Raw genomic sequence first — 15,380 nt, 5'->3', positions numbered from 1 at the left:
GCTTCGGACAGGTACCAAATTAAAGCCCTTTCAAAACCCTACATTTTGCACTACATGGACGACTCTCTACTCCCAGTAGAAGCGGAGATATCGACGGATGAACTGGATACGACGGAGAAAGGTTGGAAAACTTTAACCTTCGATATCTCCTAAACGGTTAGAGATACAGGCTTCGGACAGGTACCAAATTAAAGCCCTTTCAAAACCCTACATTTTGCACTACATGGACGACCCTCTACTCCCAGTAGAAGCGGAGATATCGACGGATGAAGACTGGATATCGACGGAGAAAGGTTGGAAAACTTTAACCTTCGATATCTCCTAAACGGTTAGAGATACAGGCTTCGGACAGGTACCAAATTAAAGCCCTTTCAAAACCCTACATTTTGCACTACATGGACGACTCTCTACTCCCAGTAGAAGCGGAGATATCGACGGAGAAAGGTTGGAAAACTTTAACCTTCGATATCTCCTAAACGGTTAGAGATACAGGCTTCGGACAGGTACCAAATTAAAGCCCTTTCAAAACCCTACATTTTGCACTACATGGACGACTCTCTACTCCCAGTAGAAGCGGAGATATCGACGGAGAAAGGTTGGAAATCTTTAACCTTCGATATCTCCTAAACGGTTAGAGATACAGGCTTCGGACAGGTACCAAATTAAAGCCCTTTGAAAACCCTACATTTTGCACTACATGGACGACTCTCTACTCCCAGTAGAAGCGGAGATATCGACTGAGAAAGGTTGGAAAACTTTAACCTTCGATATCTCCTAAACGGTTAGAGATACAGGCTTCGGACAGGTACCAAATTAAAGCCCTTTCAAAACCCTACATTTTGCACTACATGGACGACTCTCTACTCCCAGTAGAAGCGGAGATATCGACGGAGAAAGGTTGGAAAACTTTAACCTTCGATATCTCCTAAACGGTTAGAGATACAGGCTTCGGACAGGTACCAAATTAAAGCCCTTTGAAAACCCTACATTTTGCACTACATGGACGACTCTCTACTCCCAGTAGAAGCGGAGATATCGACGGAGAAATGTTGGAAAACTTTAACCTTCGATATCTCCTAAACGGTTAGAGATACAGGCTTCGGACAGGTACCAAATTAAAGCCCTTTCAAAACCCTACATTTTGCACTACATGGACGACTCTCTACTCCCAGTAGAAGCGGAGATATCGACGGAGAAAGGTTGGAAAACTTTAACCTTCGATATCTCCTAAACGGTTAGAGATACAGGCTTCGGACAGGTACCAAATTAAAGCCCTTTGAAAACCCTACATTTTGCACTACATGGACGACTCTCTACTCCCAGTAGAAGCGGAGATATCGACGGAGAAATGTTGGAAAACTTTAACCTTCGATATCTCCTAAACGGTTAGAGATACAGGCTTCGGACAGGTACCAAATTAAAGCCCTTTCAAAACCCTACATTTTGGACTACATGGACGACTCTCTACTCCCAGTAGAAGCGGAGATATCGACGGATGAAGACTGAATATCGACGGAGTAATGTTGGAAAACTTTAACCTTCGATATCTTATAAACGGTTAGAGATACAGGCTTCGGACTGGTACCAAATTGAAGCCCTTTCAAAACCCTACATTTTGCACTACATGGACGACTCTCTACTCCCAGTAGAAGCGGAGATATCGACGGATGAGGACTGGATATCGACGGACAAAGGTTGGAAAACTTTAACCTTCGATATCTCCTAAACGGTTAGAGATACAGGCTTCGGACAGGTACCAAATTGAAGCCCTTTCAAAACCCTACATTTTGCACTACATGGACGACTCTCTACTCCCAGTAGAAGCGGAGATATCGACGGAGAAAGGTTGGAAAACTTTAACCTTCGATATCTCCTAAACGGTTAGAGATACAGGCTTCGGACAGGTACCAAATTAAAGCCCTTTGAAAACCCTACATTTTGCACTACATGGACGACTCTCTACTCCCAGTAGAAGCGGAGATATCGACTGAGAAAGGTTGGAAAACTTTAACCTTCGATATCTCCTAAACGGTTAGAGATACAGGCTTCGGACAGGTACCAAATTAAAGCCCTTTCAAAACCCTACATTTTGCACTACATGGACGACTCTCTACTCCCAGTAGAAGCGGAGATATCGACGGAGAAAGGTTGGAAAACTTTAACCTTCGATATCTCCTAAACGGTTAGAGATACAGGCTTCGGACAGGTACCAAATTAAAGCCCTTTGAAAACCCTACATTTTGCACTACATGGACGACTCTCTACTCCCAGTAGAAGCGGAGATATCGACGGAGAAATGTTGGAAAACTTTAACCTTCGATATCTCCTAAACGGTTAGAGATACAGGCTTCGGACAGGTACCAAATTAAAGCCCTTTCAAAACCCTACATTTTGCACTACATGGACGACTCTCTACTCCCAGTAGAAGCGGAGATATCGACGGAGAAAGGTTGGAAAACTTTAACCTTCGATATCTCCTAAACGGTTAGAGATACAGGCTTCGGACAGGTACCAAATTAAAGCCCTTTGAAAACCCTACATTTTGCACTACATGGACGACTCTCTACTCCCAGTAGAAGCGGAGATATCGACGGAGAAATGTTGGAAAATTTTAACCTTCGGTATCTCCTAAACGGTTAGAGATACAGACTTCGGACAGGTACCAAATTAAAGCCCTTTCAAAACCCTACATTTTGGACTACATGGACGACTCTCTACTCCCAGTAGAAGCGGAGATATCGACGGATGAAGACTGGATATCGACGGAGAAAGGTTGGAAAACTTTAACCTTCGATATCTCCTAAACGGTTAGAGATACAGGCCTGCCTCTGGCACCAAAATAAAGTCCTCTCAAAACCCTACATTTTCGACTAGAATGACGACTCTCTACTCCCAGTAGAAGCGGAGATATCAACGGAGAATGGTTGGAATTCTTTAATCTTCGATATCTCCTAAACGGCTAAAGATGCAGGCCTGTTTTTGGTAACAAAATACTACACTTTGATCTACACTTTGATCCTAGCTCAGAGAACCGAGAAGTGATGATTTGCAACTGCTACGTTCGCATTTTATCCTCTCCGAGTCGTTAATTCAACTCCGAGTATGCCGATGTCATCGGGCGCCACGTAGCGGCGATAGTTGTAAATTCAAGGTACGTTCAACTGCTGAAAGAGAGCTGTAGTGATTCGTGCATCGAGACAATAATATGTAATAATGATAATATAATAATATTTTTCCCTCTACGTGAATAGGCAAATATGGGTCAATCGATTTTCCACCTCGATCGCCGGATTTCACTGTAAAAACGTTGCATTTTTCCATAAATTGCGACTCCCATTTCACTCATAAAATTTATTTTCGTAAATCCGACGTTTCATTCAGAGTTCTGGTTAGCCCCGCACGAGTTCTAAAGATTATAATTAACACGCGACGCGCTAAAACCAAAATTGGTAGAGTTCTTGGCATTTTTCGTTTTCTAATCGAGAATTTTAAATATAATTTTTCATATTGTTTTAAACAGAACTATTTTTAAAACTTATCTAGAACTATAGAACTTGAAAATCTATCTAGAACTCTTAAAAAATTGTCATTTTTTACATAATGAGGGGCGTCGTGAAGTTGGCCCTCCGATTTTTAAAATGATATTTTCTCTACTTTAAATGACGGAACTCTTTCTATAAAGGATTGCGAACTCTAGAACTCTGCGAGGGGCATTCAGAACTCTAATAATTTTTTTCAAATTTGAAGAATGAAGGGCCATCTTCACAGAGGTGATGGAGCGAACACATTCTCTGTCTCTCTTTTGCGTTGCTCGTCGAAACAAGTCGAGCGGAGGGCGGGGTCTCAGAGGAAGTGTCATCGACGAAACATGCAATGCTTGCGATGCCCGTGTGTTGTATGCAATACGTGCATTTTCTTAAAAAATGAAAAAAAATTTATTATGATACATGTATGTTGTATGCAACACGTGCATTTTCCTAAAAACGAAAAAAAAATGATTGGCGAAAAAGGACAACGCCGACTGCCAAGAGATGCGAACCACCGACCTCAACCCCGCAAGTCCAGCGTACTTCCATCAAGCCACACGCTCTTTGAGAACCTCGCTCCTTCATTTGGTTCATGAAGCACTCGCGATTTTCAATCGCGACTTTCTTGCAAACGCTTCAATGCTACGCCGTATCTTTAAGTGCAATGTTAATTTGTCATGCAAATCTATCGACACAACGAGTTTAGTCGAAATCGATTGCTATTGATCATCTCGTTGGATTCACGCCGAGAGTGAAACGTCAGTCTCGGCCGTGTATCGGGAAGCACAATCTCGGCAACGTTGCGAATCAGAGCGAGATGGAGAGAACACATTCCCTCTCTCTCTCTCTTTCGCTTAGCTCGTCAAAACAAACCGAGCGGAGGGCGGGACTTCAGACGGATAGACGGGAGCAGTTTCTCTGTGTGTGTGTGTGTGCCGACTACATTCTTACATAGAAACGTACGACAATTGAAAATGTTTAAGCATATACCCTGAGATTCTATCTGTTGCGTTGACACGTGTGTGTGTGTGTGTGTGTGTGTGTGTGCGTATATGCACACGTACGTCACGCACACTTTCAATGCAACACATGCACACGGACACAACTGCGCTAAAAAACGCCTACCGGAGTATAAATAAATACTATCGTAACGCTGAAATATTTTGGAAAAATAATTTTGGGTACACACAAAATATTATCTTATTATCATATATTTATATATCGATATAAATCGTATATAATCTTCATGATATTAATCATATACAATCTCAATTCTTATTTTTTTGGTGCATGTTAACATGTTAATTCATGTTACAAATGCATAACAATATGCGAGACCGTGCTTGTCAAGTACGCTATTATGGTTGTAGCACGGACATAAACCGCCTGAAAGTGGATGTAGCACGGACAGCCACCAGATGCAGGTTTTACCGTCGAGACCTAAAAGTGGATGTAGCATCGTAGTTCCCCTCTCAAAATGGATGCAGATAGCGCCCATTCCCAGTGCGAAAAATCGGTGTCGCCGAAAACGCCATGTTGGCCGCTCTCAGCTTCCTCTCTGGTTATACCTATACGTATATTTTATTTTTCTAGGAAACTTAACTCTAACCAGGGCTGCGTTCCGATATTCACTGTCAGCACTAAAATTCTATAGTATACGTGACACAAACTATGTATTTTCAGTACTGGCAGTGAGTTTCGGAACGCAGCCCAGGTTATCGTAAAGACCCTATGAATACAACCGTAGGTGGTGCTGTCCAGGGTCGCCATCTAGTGTCACCAGAATCTAGAGAATTGGACAAGTTGGTTGCCACACTTGACTTATCTATATGGATTAGCCCTAAATATCCGAAACTTAATCCTCTGTGTAAGAAGTCTTCGTAGTATTTTTTATTAATGCTCAACGGTTGCGGAAGAGATGCAACTTTCAAATTTTGAGCTCTAACAGTTTAGATATGATGGCGTGAAGTGTTGTGAAATATCATAGTTTTAATATTTCTTATAGAAACTTAAATTGAATCTTAAAATAAATAAAAGTTGTGCATTTGTTCATATAAATTATTATTTCATTAAGTTGATACGTATTGGCGTGGAAATTTATAGGGGAAATAATACCGAGCGTCGTAATGGCTTCATTATCGCTTTTAGCTACTTATGATGAGCTGGTGAGATGTACAAATATCTTGATAAATGAATCCCATGAAGAAGGTATGTATTTTAATAAATAACAACAATTAATTTTGTTATATTTATTATGAGTCATTTATTTTTAAGGAAATATTGTATATTATAATGTAAGTAGAATTTTCTTGTATTTATGGATATACAATATACAATAATATTGCTTTATAGAATTCTTACAGTTTGCTCTAAATCAAGAAGAAATGAGACAGAAATGGTTAGCATCGGTACAAGAATGCCAACGTCTTCATTCAGCCTTAGATAAGGCTCATCGTGATAATGTTGGTCTTGATAGAAAATTGTCTCATGCTAGGAGAAATTTAGAAGATGAGAAACGTAGACGTCGCGCTGCTGAAGACCAAAGAGATTCATTAGTAATTTGAATTTTTACAATAATCTTTATATTTCTAAAAATATGAATTTAATAGTGTATTTATCTTTTAGGAAAGACAAATTGCTATGGCCAGAAATCTCTTATTTAATGATGGTGGAAGAAATTTAAATGATGAAACTAGAGAAAAGCTTCAGTTTCTTAACAATACTACTTTTAATCATCCAAGTAACATACATATGCAGGACATGCACATTGATAAGTAAGTATTGGTAAAAACCATTAATTATCTAATTTATCAAATAATATGCTATTGTTGAAATTTTAGGCTCAATACAATAGCAGAGCTGGATTCTACAGGTTCAATATTGAGTGATCTTAACTGCTTATCAAAGACAGAAGATGATTTAGATACCAGTGCTATTTTACAAAATCAGAAAAAAGGGGAATTGAAAGAGCAACAATCTAATGAATATTTTACAAAGCAACATCGCAATACAGTACATAAAGTCACAGAATTGAATTCATCCGATAAAATAGTAGCAACTACTACTGTAGTTATGCCAAAGGATGGTACTATTACAGCATCATCTACGATTGAAGCTATACCTGGTGATGAAAATATAGATCCTCAAGTTTTTTTGCGTAATTCACGTAAACGACGTAAGAGTGGTACAGAATGTGAGAGATCCAAATTATCACACATAGATACAAATGAAGTACTAATAGATACAGCGGTATGTTATTAAAATACGTAATTTATTTACCTTTTTTTACATTTCCTTATGGTAATTTATTATTGGTATGATATTAAGTTTCTATAAGAAAGAGTAATATTTTTCTTATAGAAGTAATCTTTTCACTTTTTTTTATGCAACAGTATGTGTAATATATGTGTACAATTAAAACTTTTTCTTCAGCCATCAGCACCAAAAGCTGATATTCTTTCATCAAGTTCAGACACAGAAGATGTTTTTAAACCAAGTCCAAATATTGGTGGATATACTTTAAACGTAAAAATGTCCAGAACACATAATTTTGAAGCTAAAACTGTTATTAAAAAGGAAACATGCACACCATGTGGTAAAAGGTAAATTTACAGTTTTTTAATTAAAAAGGGATATATATAAATGCATTAAAAAGATTTTATGTAATTTATTTATCATACAGAACTAAGAATGATAGATGGAATCAATTTATAGTTAAAAAAATTGTAATGTTTATTAATTATAGTATTCGATTCGGAAAAATTGTGCAGAAATGCAAAGATTGCAAAGTTATGGCTCATACTGAATGTAAAAATTTAGTACCATTACCATGTGTTCCAACAGGAAATACGCCTACATTACGTGGTATACCTGTAAGTGCTCTATTATATTAATTTCTGCATTATTCAAACATCCAAATATCTTCACGGAATATCATTCATAGGGTACTATAGCTGATTATACACCTATGACGCCACCAATGGTACCTTCTATAATAGTTCACTGTGTTAATGAAATTGAATTACGTGGAATGAACGAACAAGGTTTATACAGAATAAATGGTGCAGCTGCTGATGTTAAATGTCTAAAGGAAAAATTCCTAAAAGGCAAAGGTGCTCCGAATCTTTCCAATGTTGATATTCCAACTATATGTTCTACTTTGAGAGATTTTCTCAGGTATATTATTCTCAATTGTTACATACATCCTGAATTATATATATAAGTACTGTATATATATTCACTTAAATTTAATGTTCTATAGGTCACTACGTGAACCATTGATCACTGTCAGTTTGTGGGCAGATTTTGTACGAGTCACAATGATAACAGATAAACAAGATGCTGATGCTGCTCTCTATCAAGCTATTTCAGAACTACCACAACCAAATCGAGATACTTTGGCTTTCTTGATGTTACACTTACAAAGAGTATCAAGTAGCCCTGAATGTAAAATGCCCATCAGTAATTTAGCCAAAGTCTTTGGGCCGACTTTGGTTGGTTATAGATCCCAAGAACCATCTCTCGATATGCTCAGTGAGACCAAACATCAAGTTGCAGTAAGCAATATTTTCAGTAATATGTTAATTAATATAACTAACATAGAAAATTGTAACAATATAAATATATATTCCAGATAGTAGAAAGTTTACTTCAAGTACCATCTGATTACTGGGACAATTATGTGAATCCCACAAACACAAATGACACATGTACTCCAAAAACTGGAGAATTAAGACATACACCATCCACAGAGTCACTTCTTAAACGTACTACCTCTCGTAGTTTTTTTAATACTCCGCTTACTGCCAGGTAACAATATAAATTGTAACTAGTCCATACTTCACACATATTTCTTATTTCACTTCCATTTTTATTTACAGCCGTACTTTTGCGAGAAGAAACAAGAAATATTTTGCTACACCACCTTCTAGAGCAGGTTTCTAACAAATAAATTTATTCGTTATATTAATTAAACAAAGATATGTTTGATCTGATATTTGAAATGTGTGTACCATTTCATTTTTTCTTTTTTGTAAATATATTTCTACAAATATAATTCACTAATTTATATTTTATTTTATGTATAGAGATCATACATTAAAAATTTAATGGTTAAGATAATTATATTTTAATTCTTGATAGTTGAATTGATTAAATACAAAGTTTCTAACATATTTTCTGTGTCAATTTTATATCTTTTGTTCCCATAATTTTATTAGTTTAAAATATTCTGTTTTATAGCTTTTTTTATAGCATTTTTCTATGCTTCTGATAATAATTTTTGCCTAAGAATTAACCATACAGCAAACGACATATTTAGAATTCAAATTCAGCGTTGAAATCTACACATATCGGGTATAGAGGCTACGTTCCGATATTTACTATCAGCACTAAGGGTGAAATCCTATGGGTCCAGCATACGGTGTACTGGCGTAAAGAAACTAGATCAATCACAGGCTTTCCGCTCGTTTCGTTACGCTAGCATGAATTCTACGCTGATTTTGTAGTGTTCCAGCGTTTATGCTATATACATACATATAGACAGGGTGTTCATTTGAAAACTTTCCAGCTAATTATCTCGAAAACTATGAGACATATTAAAAAAGTTAAAACACGTGTTCCATGATTTCGAAGCGGAAAGAGAATGGCATTATCAGTTTTTTATTTAGAGGGCGTTTTATAAGTCATTCGAAGGTCAATCTTGTTTTTTTTAATGGAAACCTATATTTTTTATTACGGGATATTTTACGTAAAGAAACCAGCAACTTCTATAGGAAACATTTTTTGCCTGAGCACTATGTTGGAAGTTACTTAAGAAAATAGTAAGGCATAGTTACTGCGTCGAATTTGTCATTTATTATAACAAATGTTCAAAATGTTCTCTGTTGTTTGCTAAACAATAATAAAGACGATTTTGAAATTCTGAACGAACATTTTAGAAGGTATCTGTTGGAATAGCTCTACATTCCTGTATAATTCTTTGACGCAAATCGTTGATATTTTCCGGTGGAGTTTTATAAACAACGGATATCCTTTTAGATAATCTCTGATACAAGTTTTACACTTGACTGAATAATACACTGTGAAAGAAAGGAAGTGATTAAGTACAACATAAACAAATGGCCAAAGAAGGTCAACTTTGTTTTCGAAAGATACGTGTTAGTACGATCGGGAAATATCAACAATTTGCGTCAAAGAATTAATTGTACAAGAATGTAGAGCTATTCCAACAGATACCTTCCAAAATATCGTTCAGAATTTCAAATTACTATTGTTTAGCAAACGGAGAACATTTTGAACATCTGTTATAATAAATGACAAATAAATTAAATAACAATTAAAGAAGCATTTATTATATTTTTATCATAAAAATTGATACCAGATTTTGTATTTTTTATTAATAAAATCACAAATATAAAATAAAATTATTTTATTATTTACATTATATAAGTTTGCGGATAAATTTTAGAAACTTAGTAATATCATAGTTGTAATGACAGTTTATCTTCAGAAACTCATTAACACAGTAAGCGCTGCATCGGTCCCTGGGGACTGACAGTGAACTTTTCGTTTGGACGGCGTCGGTCCCTGGGACCGGCAGTATCAAGGTTAAAAATAATTCACTCAACGAATCGCCATCTCCTTCTCTCAACATTTTTGGTATTATAAGCAATAAATTTTTTTGAAAATAATGACTGTAAAAATTACTTTATAAAATACAACGAACTAAAATTCTCTCTGGGCAAAGAACCTTTCCACTTCCGTGGGCTTTTTCTAACTGATCGTCTTTTGGAGGTCGCTTTTTTATCGTTCTCCAAAGAAAAAGAATACTAATACCATTTCCGAAAGAAAAATGTCTGTTCTTTCGAATGGCTCCGTCAGAGTTGACCTACGATGCGAAGGTGAGAGGTCATGGCGGGTTTTTTTAAACAAAAGCCAAATTTTACACGATTCTGTTTTGAAAATTCGCTTTTTCAAATGGGAAAACGTTTCGCTAGAGCATCGTGACCACGCTTAAAAGTAGCATGGATGTCTATTCTAATAGTGTTGGAGTTTTTTTCAAATTCAATATGGCGGGTTCAAGTTGGCGCCTCAGTTTAATATCTTTGAATAACTTATTTGGATGACGTTTTTTTTGAAAAATAAAAATATTCAAAATAATACGATAATATGTTAGAATACAACATTTTTATTATGGAAAATCTATAATTGACTTCGATGATACTGATGGGCAAGAATATCGTCTCAGTAATATCAATATCGCATTCATTCCGTGCTGAGGATACTTTGTGTGAACGCCTCTTGTGTATATACGTATATATATTATTTATTTATATTTATACGGCAAAGTAATTAGAACCTTGATGGCTGAAGAGCATATAAGAGAATATGTATGTGTAGAAATAATATTGTTTTTGAATGGCACCCTTTAGGGGTCATTGAAACCCATAAGTTATTTACATAGTTGAACGTAAAATTTTCCGCAGTTTTTATTTCTGCAGCAAAAAATATGGGTTTCTATTTAAAAAAATCAACTTGACCTTGAAATGACCTTGAGGACAAGTTCAAGGTCAAACTCAAGGTGACCATTGAATGCCTTTTTTCATTTTCTACAACTTTTGTATTTGAAGTTTTTCAAAAAAACGTCATCCAAATAAGTTATTCAAAGATATCAAACTGTGAGGCGCTATCTTAAAGCCGCCATATTGAATTTGAAAAAAACTCCAATACACTTTATTAGAATAAATATCCATGCCACTTTTAAGTGTAGTCGTGATGTTCTAGCAAAACGTTTTCCCATTTGAAAAAGCGGATTTTCAAAACAGAATCGTGTAAAATTTGGCTTTTGTTTTAAAAAACCCGCCATGACCTTTCACCTTCGCATCGTAGGTCAATTCTGATGGTGCCATTCGAAAGAGCAGACTTTTTCCTTCGGAAGTGGTATCAGTATTTTTCTTTCTAGGCCGAATACATCGAAAGCTATTGGGCTGAAAGTAAAATACAAAAAATGGCTTTCTGGTCCTTAAAGGGTTAATGCAAATATATCTCCGAAAAATTATTAATACAAATATCCAAATAAAATTATTGAAATTATAACGATTAATTATAAAAATATATGTTAAATTAATATAATATAAATTATATAATATAATTATAATTATATTATATAATTTATATTTATTAATTTAACATACATTTTTAGAATTAACTGGTATAATGTCAATCATTTTATTTGGACATTTGTATACATTATTTTTCGGAGATATAAAATGTCATTAACACTCATACAGTACAGACAATTGCAGCAACATTGCTGCAATGTTGTAACATTGCACATTGCAGTGCAATATTATGCAGAAACATTGCAAAAACAATATTTTGCATTATTAAATCTGCAATGTTGTAGCAACATTTCAAATTGCGGTTATTATTAATAAATTATACGAGATAAATCGCTAAATGGATGAGGACTTTTTCGTTCCTCTCGCTTAGCTGTACACCTCTATGGAGTTGGTATGTTACAATTATGGGACACTTTGTATAATGCTTTAATTCTCATATGTAATCACTAATTATATTTAATCACCACGATTTGGTTTTACAATGATTTAGTTTTATATCCCAAACTTAGACGTCTTATTAGTTCAAGAATAGTTACCGCAAGTCTTTAAGACTTGTATTATTCCAAATAGCAAAATGACATCTTATTGACGTTCTATTGAGTCAATAAAACGGCGTCTTTTTAAGATATTATTTTACTCTTTGAAATATTACAGATCTTGGGAACTTTCTGTGAATATTCTTGTTTGACGTCAGAAATGAAAACAATGGTATATTAATCTTTTTTTTCTCATGTACGTTAAAATAAAAGAGATTTCCATAAAACGACACTTATGATCAATTTTACAAATTTGTAAAATGTTCCGATACTTTTCTTTTGCTGTATGATAATCATTCACTGTAAATAATTAGTAAAATTTATACAAATGTTGAGATGAACATATTATCTCTCATGATTATTGTTACTGAATTTTTATGGAAAATTATTGATCGTCACAAGAGGAAAGTGTGTCCAGAATATTTTATAAATTTGTTAGATCGATCACAAATATCCTCTGGAATGTATCTATATAACTAAAACAATTTTTGACATACGATCTTTCGCTTCTGCTGTTATTAAATAAACACTCACGGAGAGTCTCCAGGAGAGACTCTCAATATATACAGGGTGCCCCATTTTAATGTCCCACCCCAAATAACTCTTCAGTATTGAAGTTTCAAGGAAAATGATCTGAATAAAAGTTGTAGGGATTTAAGTGAGTTACCTTATGATGACCTTGACTTTGACCTTAACCTCTATTTTCAAAGTCATTTAAAGATCAACTTGCGTTTTTTCAACGGGGACCCTTATTTTTTATCACACTATTTTTTTCTACTAGTTAATTTGAACAACTTTTGTCTAAAATATTTTTTTATTTGTCTAATATTTTTTAGATATTTGAGAAAAACTTGATAACTTTTTCAATATTTAACTTACGATATCTCGCTAACTATTTGTCGGAAGAAAAAGTGGTACTAGACTTTCTTGCTTTATATAGTCTCAAGAATATATTGTTATAATAGCGCCTTGACTTTTGTTAACTTACTGATTATTGGAAATTTCTAAATCAAATTAACAAAAATCAGGTATTTTAAAAATGGGACACCCTGTATAGTATATACACATATATATATATATATATATATACAGGGTCTGCCAAAAGTTCCGGAACGGCTAATTATTCCAAAAAATAATAATTGTTTAAAACAATGTTTAATGTGAAACAAAAGTTGTAGGGCTTAAAAAAAGGTATCAGATATTGATAATTGTTTGATCTTGGAATAACCGTGAGAAACGTTATCAAGGTCGACATAAAAATCTTAAATGGAAACTTTAATTTTTTATTACACCGTCTTTTTCTACCAATTAATTTGAACAACTTTTGTCTGAAACATGTTTTTATTTGCTTAATATTTTTTTAGATATCTAAGGATAATTTTTCAATATTTAACTTACGATATCTCGCTAACAGTTTGTCGGGATAAAAAAATGGTATTAAACTTTTCTATTCTATTTGATCTCAAGAATATATTGGTATAATAATGCTCTATTTTTTGTTAATTTATCGATCTTTCGAAATTTCAAAATCATCAAATTAACAAAAGTCAGGGTGCTATTGTAACAATATATTCTTGAGACCAAGTAGAATATAAATATCTAGTATCAGTTTTTTATCGCGACGAACAGTTAGTGAGATATCGATAAGTTAAATATCAAAACAGTTACCAAGTTATCCTTAAATATCTCAAAAAATATTAAGCAAATAAAAAAATGTTTCAGACAAAAGTTGTTTCAGACAAATTAATTGGTGGAAAAAGACGGTATAATAGAAAATTGGAATTTCCATTTAAGATTTTTATGTCGACCTTGATAACGTTTTTCAAGGTCATTCCAAAGTCAAACAATTATCAATATTTGATACCTTTTTTTAAGCCCTACAACTTTTGTTTCAAACATTGTTTTAAGCAATCATTATTTTTTTAAATAATTAGGCGTTCTGGAACTTTTGGCAGACCCTGTATGTATATTTGAATATAACCAGTAATTATAAAAAATATTTACAGGTGTTTGCGATTATAAAGAATTATTTATAGACTGTTTTATCGGAATGCCAGATCGCATGCACAATTCAAGAGTTTTTAGGAACAGTCCATTATTTAATGCGATAAGAAATGGATGTATTCTAGAAAATCGACATATTATAGGAGATACGGCATATCCCCTATTACGAAATTTAATGACACCATTTAAAGATAATGGTCATTTAATGCGTTCTCAACTTTTATATAATATTAAACTAAGTTCAATAAGATCAATTATTGAGAGAGCTTTTGGAACGCTTAAATCAAAATTTAGAAGACTGAAATATTTAGATATCTCAAATTTTGACTTAGGTAATAATATGATTGCTGCAGCTTACATACATGCCTATCTCTGGTAAACTGTGCCTTATTCGTAAACACCAATCAGAATAATATTGACCTTTAATGTTATGGTTACTTGGTTACTAGTCAATAGCAGTGGTTGCGCCTTTGAAATCGGCAGAATATTGTCACCACATTTCAGTTCAATTCTGTAGATCGTGCGTGAAACAAGGTTTATTATAATCGTACTTGCTACAACAATGCGTGATATTCAAGATCTTCGTAACCGTATCATTGCAGGTTGCGAGACAATTCGCTGTACGCCAGGCATTTTTTAACGTGTCCATGAATCAATGCGTCGATGTGTCACTGCTTGTATTTAGGCGAATGGCGAATATTTTCAACATTTATTGTAACTAACTCAAGGTCACATTAAAACCAAATGTAAATAAGCCTAATTAAACGATTGTCGTCTATATTAATTAATCCTAAATTTTTCCTTGTGTAAATAATATAGCTAACAGTATTTTCAACATAACTCCTGAAATAAGCATTTCCGCACCTATGTCCATATAACATTTTATCATCCTTCAAATGCGAGGAATATCTCCTTAAATTTTTAACATATCTTTTTAGAACACCCTGTATATACATATAAGGCTATACTATATATGGTTTTATTAGTATAACAATATTTTCATTGATATCCTTCGTCAGCTATGGATGACGAAAACATGTTATTTCTCTATGCAGTACAAATAGCTAACATAGTATTGTACACTGCAATTTGTAAATTTAACCTTAACAATCCAAACTTTGTGATTGGTTGGCAATAGGAATAGAATTTCCAACGTAACAGAAATTCTATCTGTTGCTTGTACCATGGTT

The 15,380-nt window shown here is 34.3% G+C and overlaps 1 protein-coding gene across 1 annotated transcript; it reads left to right on the top strand.

The window, feature by feature from the left end:
- The first annotated feature begins 5,472 nt into the window (after positions 1-5,472).
- Positions 5,473-14,950, top strand: tum (Rac GTPase activating protein tumbleweed). The gene is made up of 11 exons (XM_011152017.3): positions 5,473-5,735; positions 5,880-6,082; positions 6,153-6,301; positions 6,368-6,776; positions 6,960-7,129; positions 7,273-7,399; positions 7,471-7,703; positions 7,789-8,083; positions 8,161-8,336; positions 8,408-8,463; positions 14,793-14,950. The coding sequence occupies exons 1-11, from the start codon at positions 5,654-5,656 to the stop codon at positions 14,828-14,830; spliced, it is 1,938 nt and encodes a 645-aa protein (XP_011150319.2). The 5' UTR covers positions 5,473-5,653; the 3' UTR covers positions 14,831-14,950.
- Positions 14,951-15,380: the final 430 nt, after the last annotated feature.

This window comes from Harpegnathos saltator, unplaced genomic scaffold (assembly GCF_003227715.2).
Source record: "Harpegnathos saltator strain DR-91 unplaced genomic scaffold, Hsal_v8.6 scaffold538, whole genome shotgun sequence".
NCBI classification, from domain to species: Eukaryota; Metazoa; Arthropoda; class Insecta; order Hymenoptera; family Formicidae; genus Harpegnathos; species Harpegnathos saltator.
The sequence above is the reverse complement of the archived record's forward strand: the minus strand, read 5'-3'. Positions and strand labels throughout refer to the sequence as shown.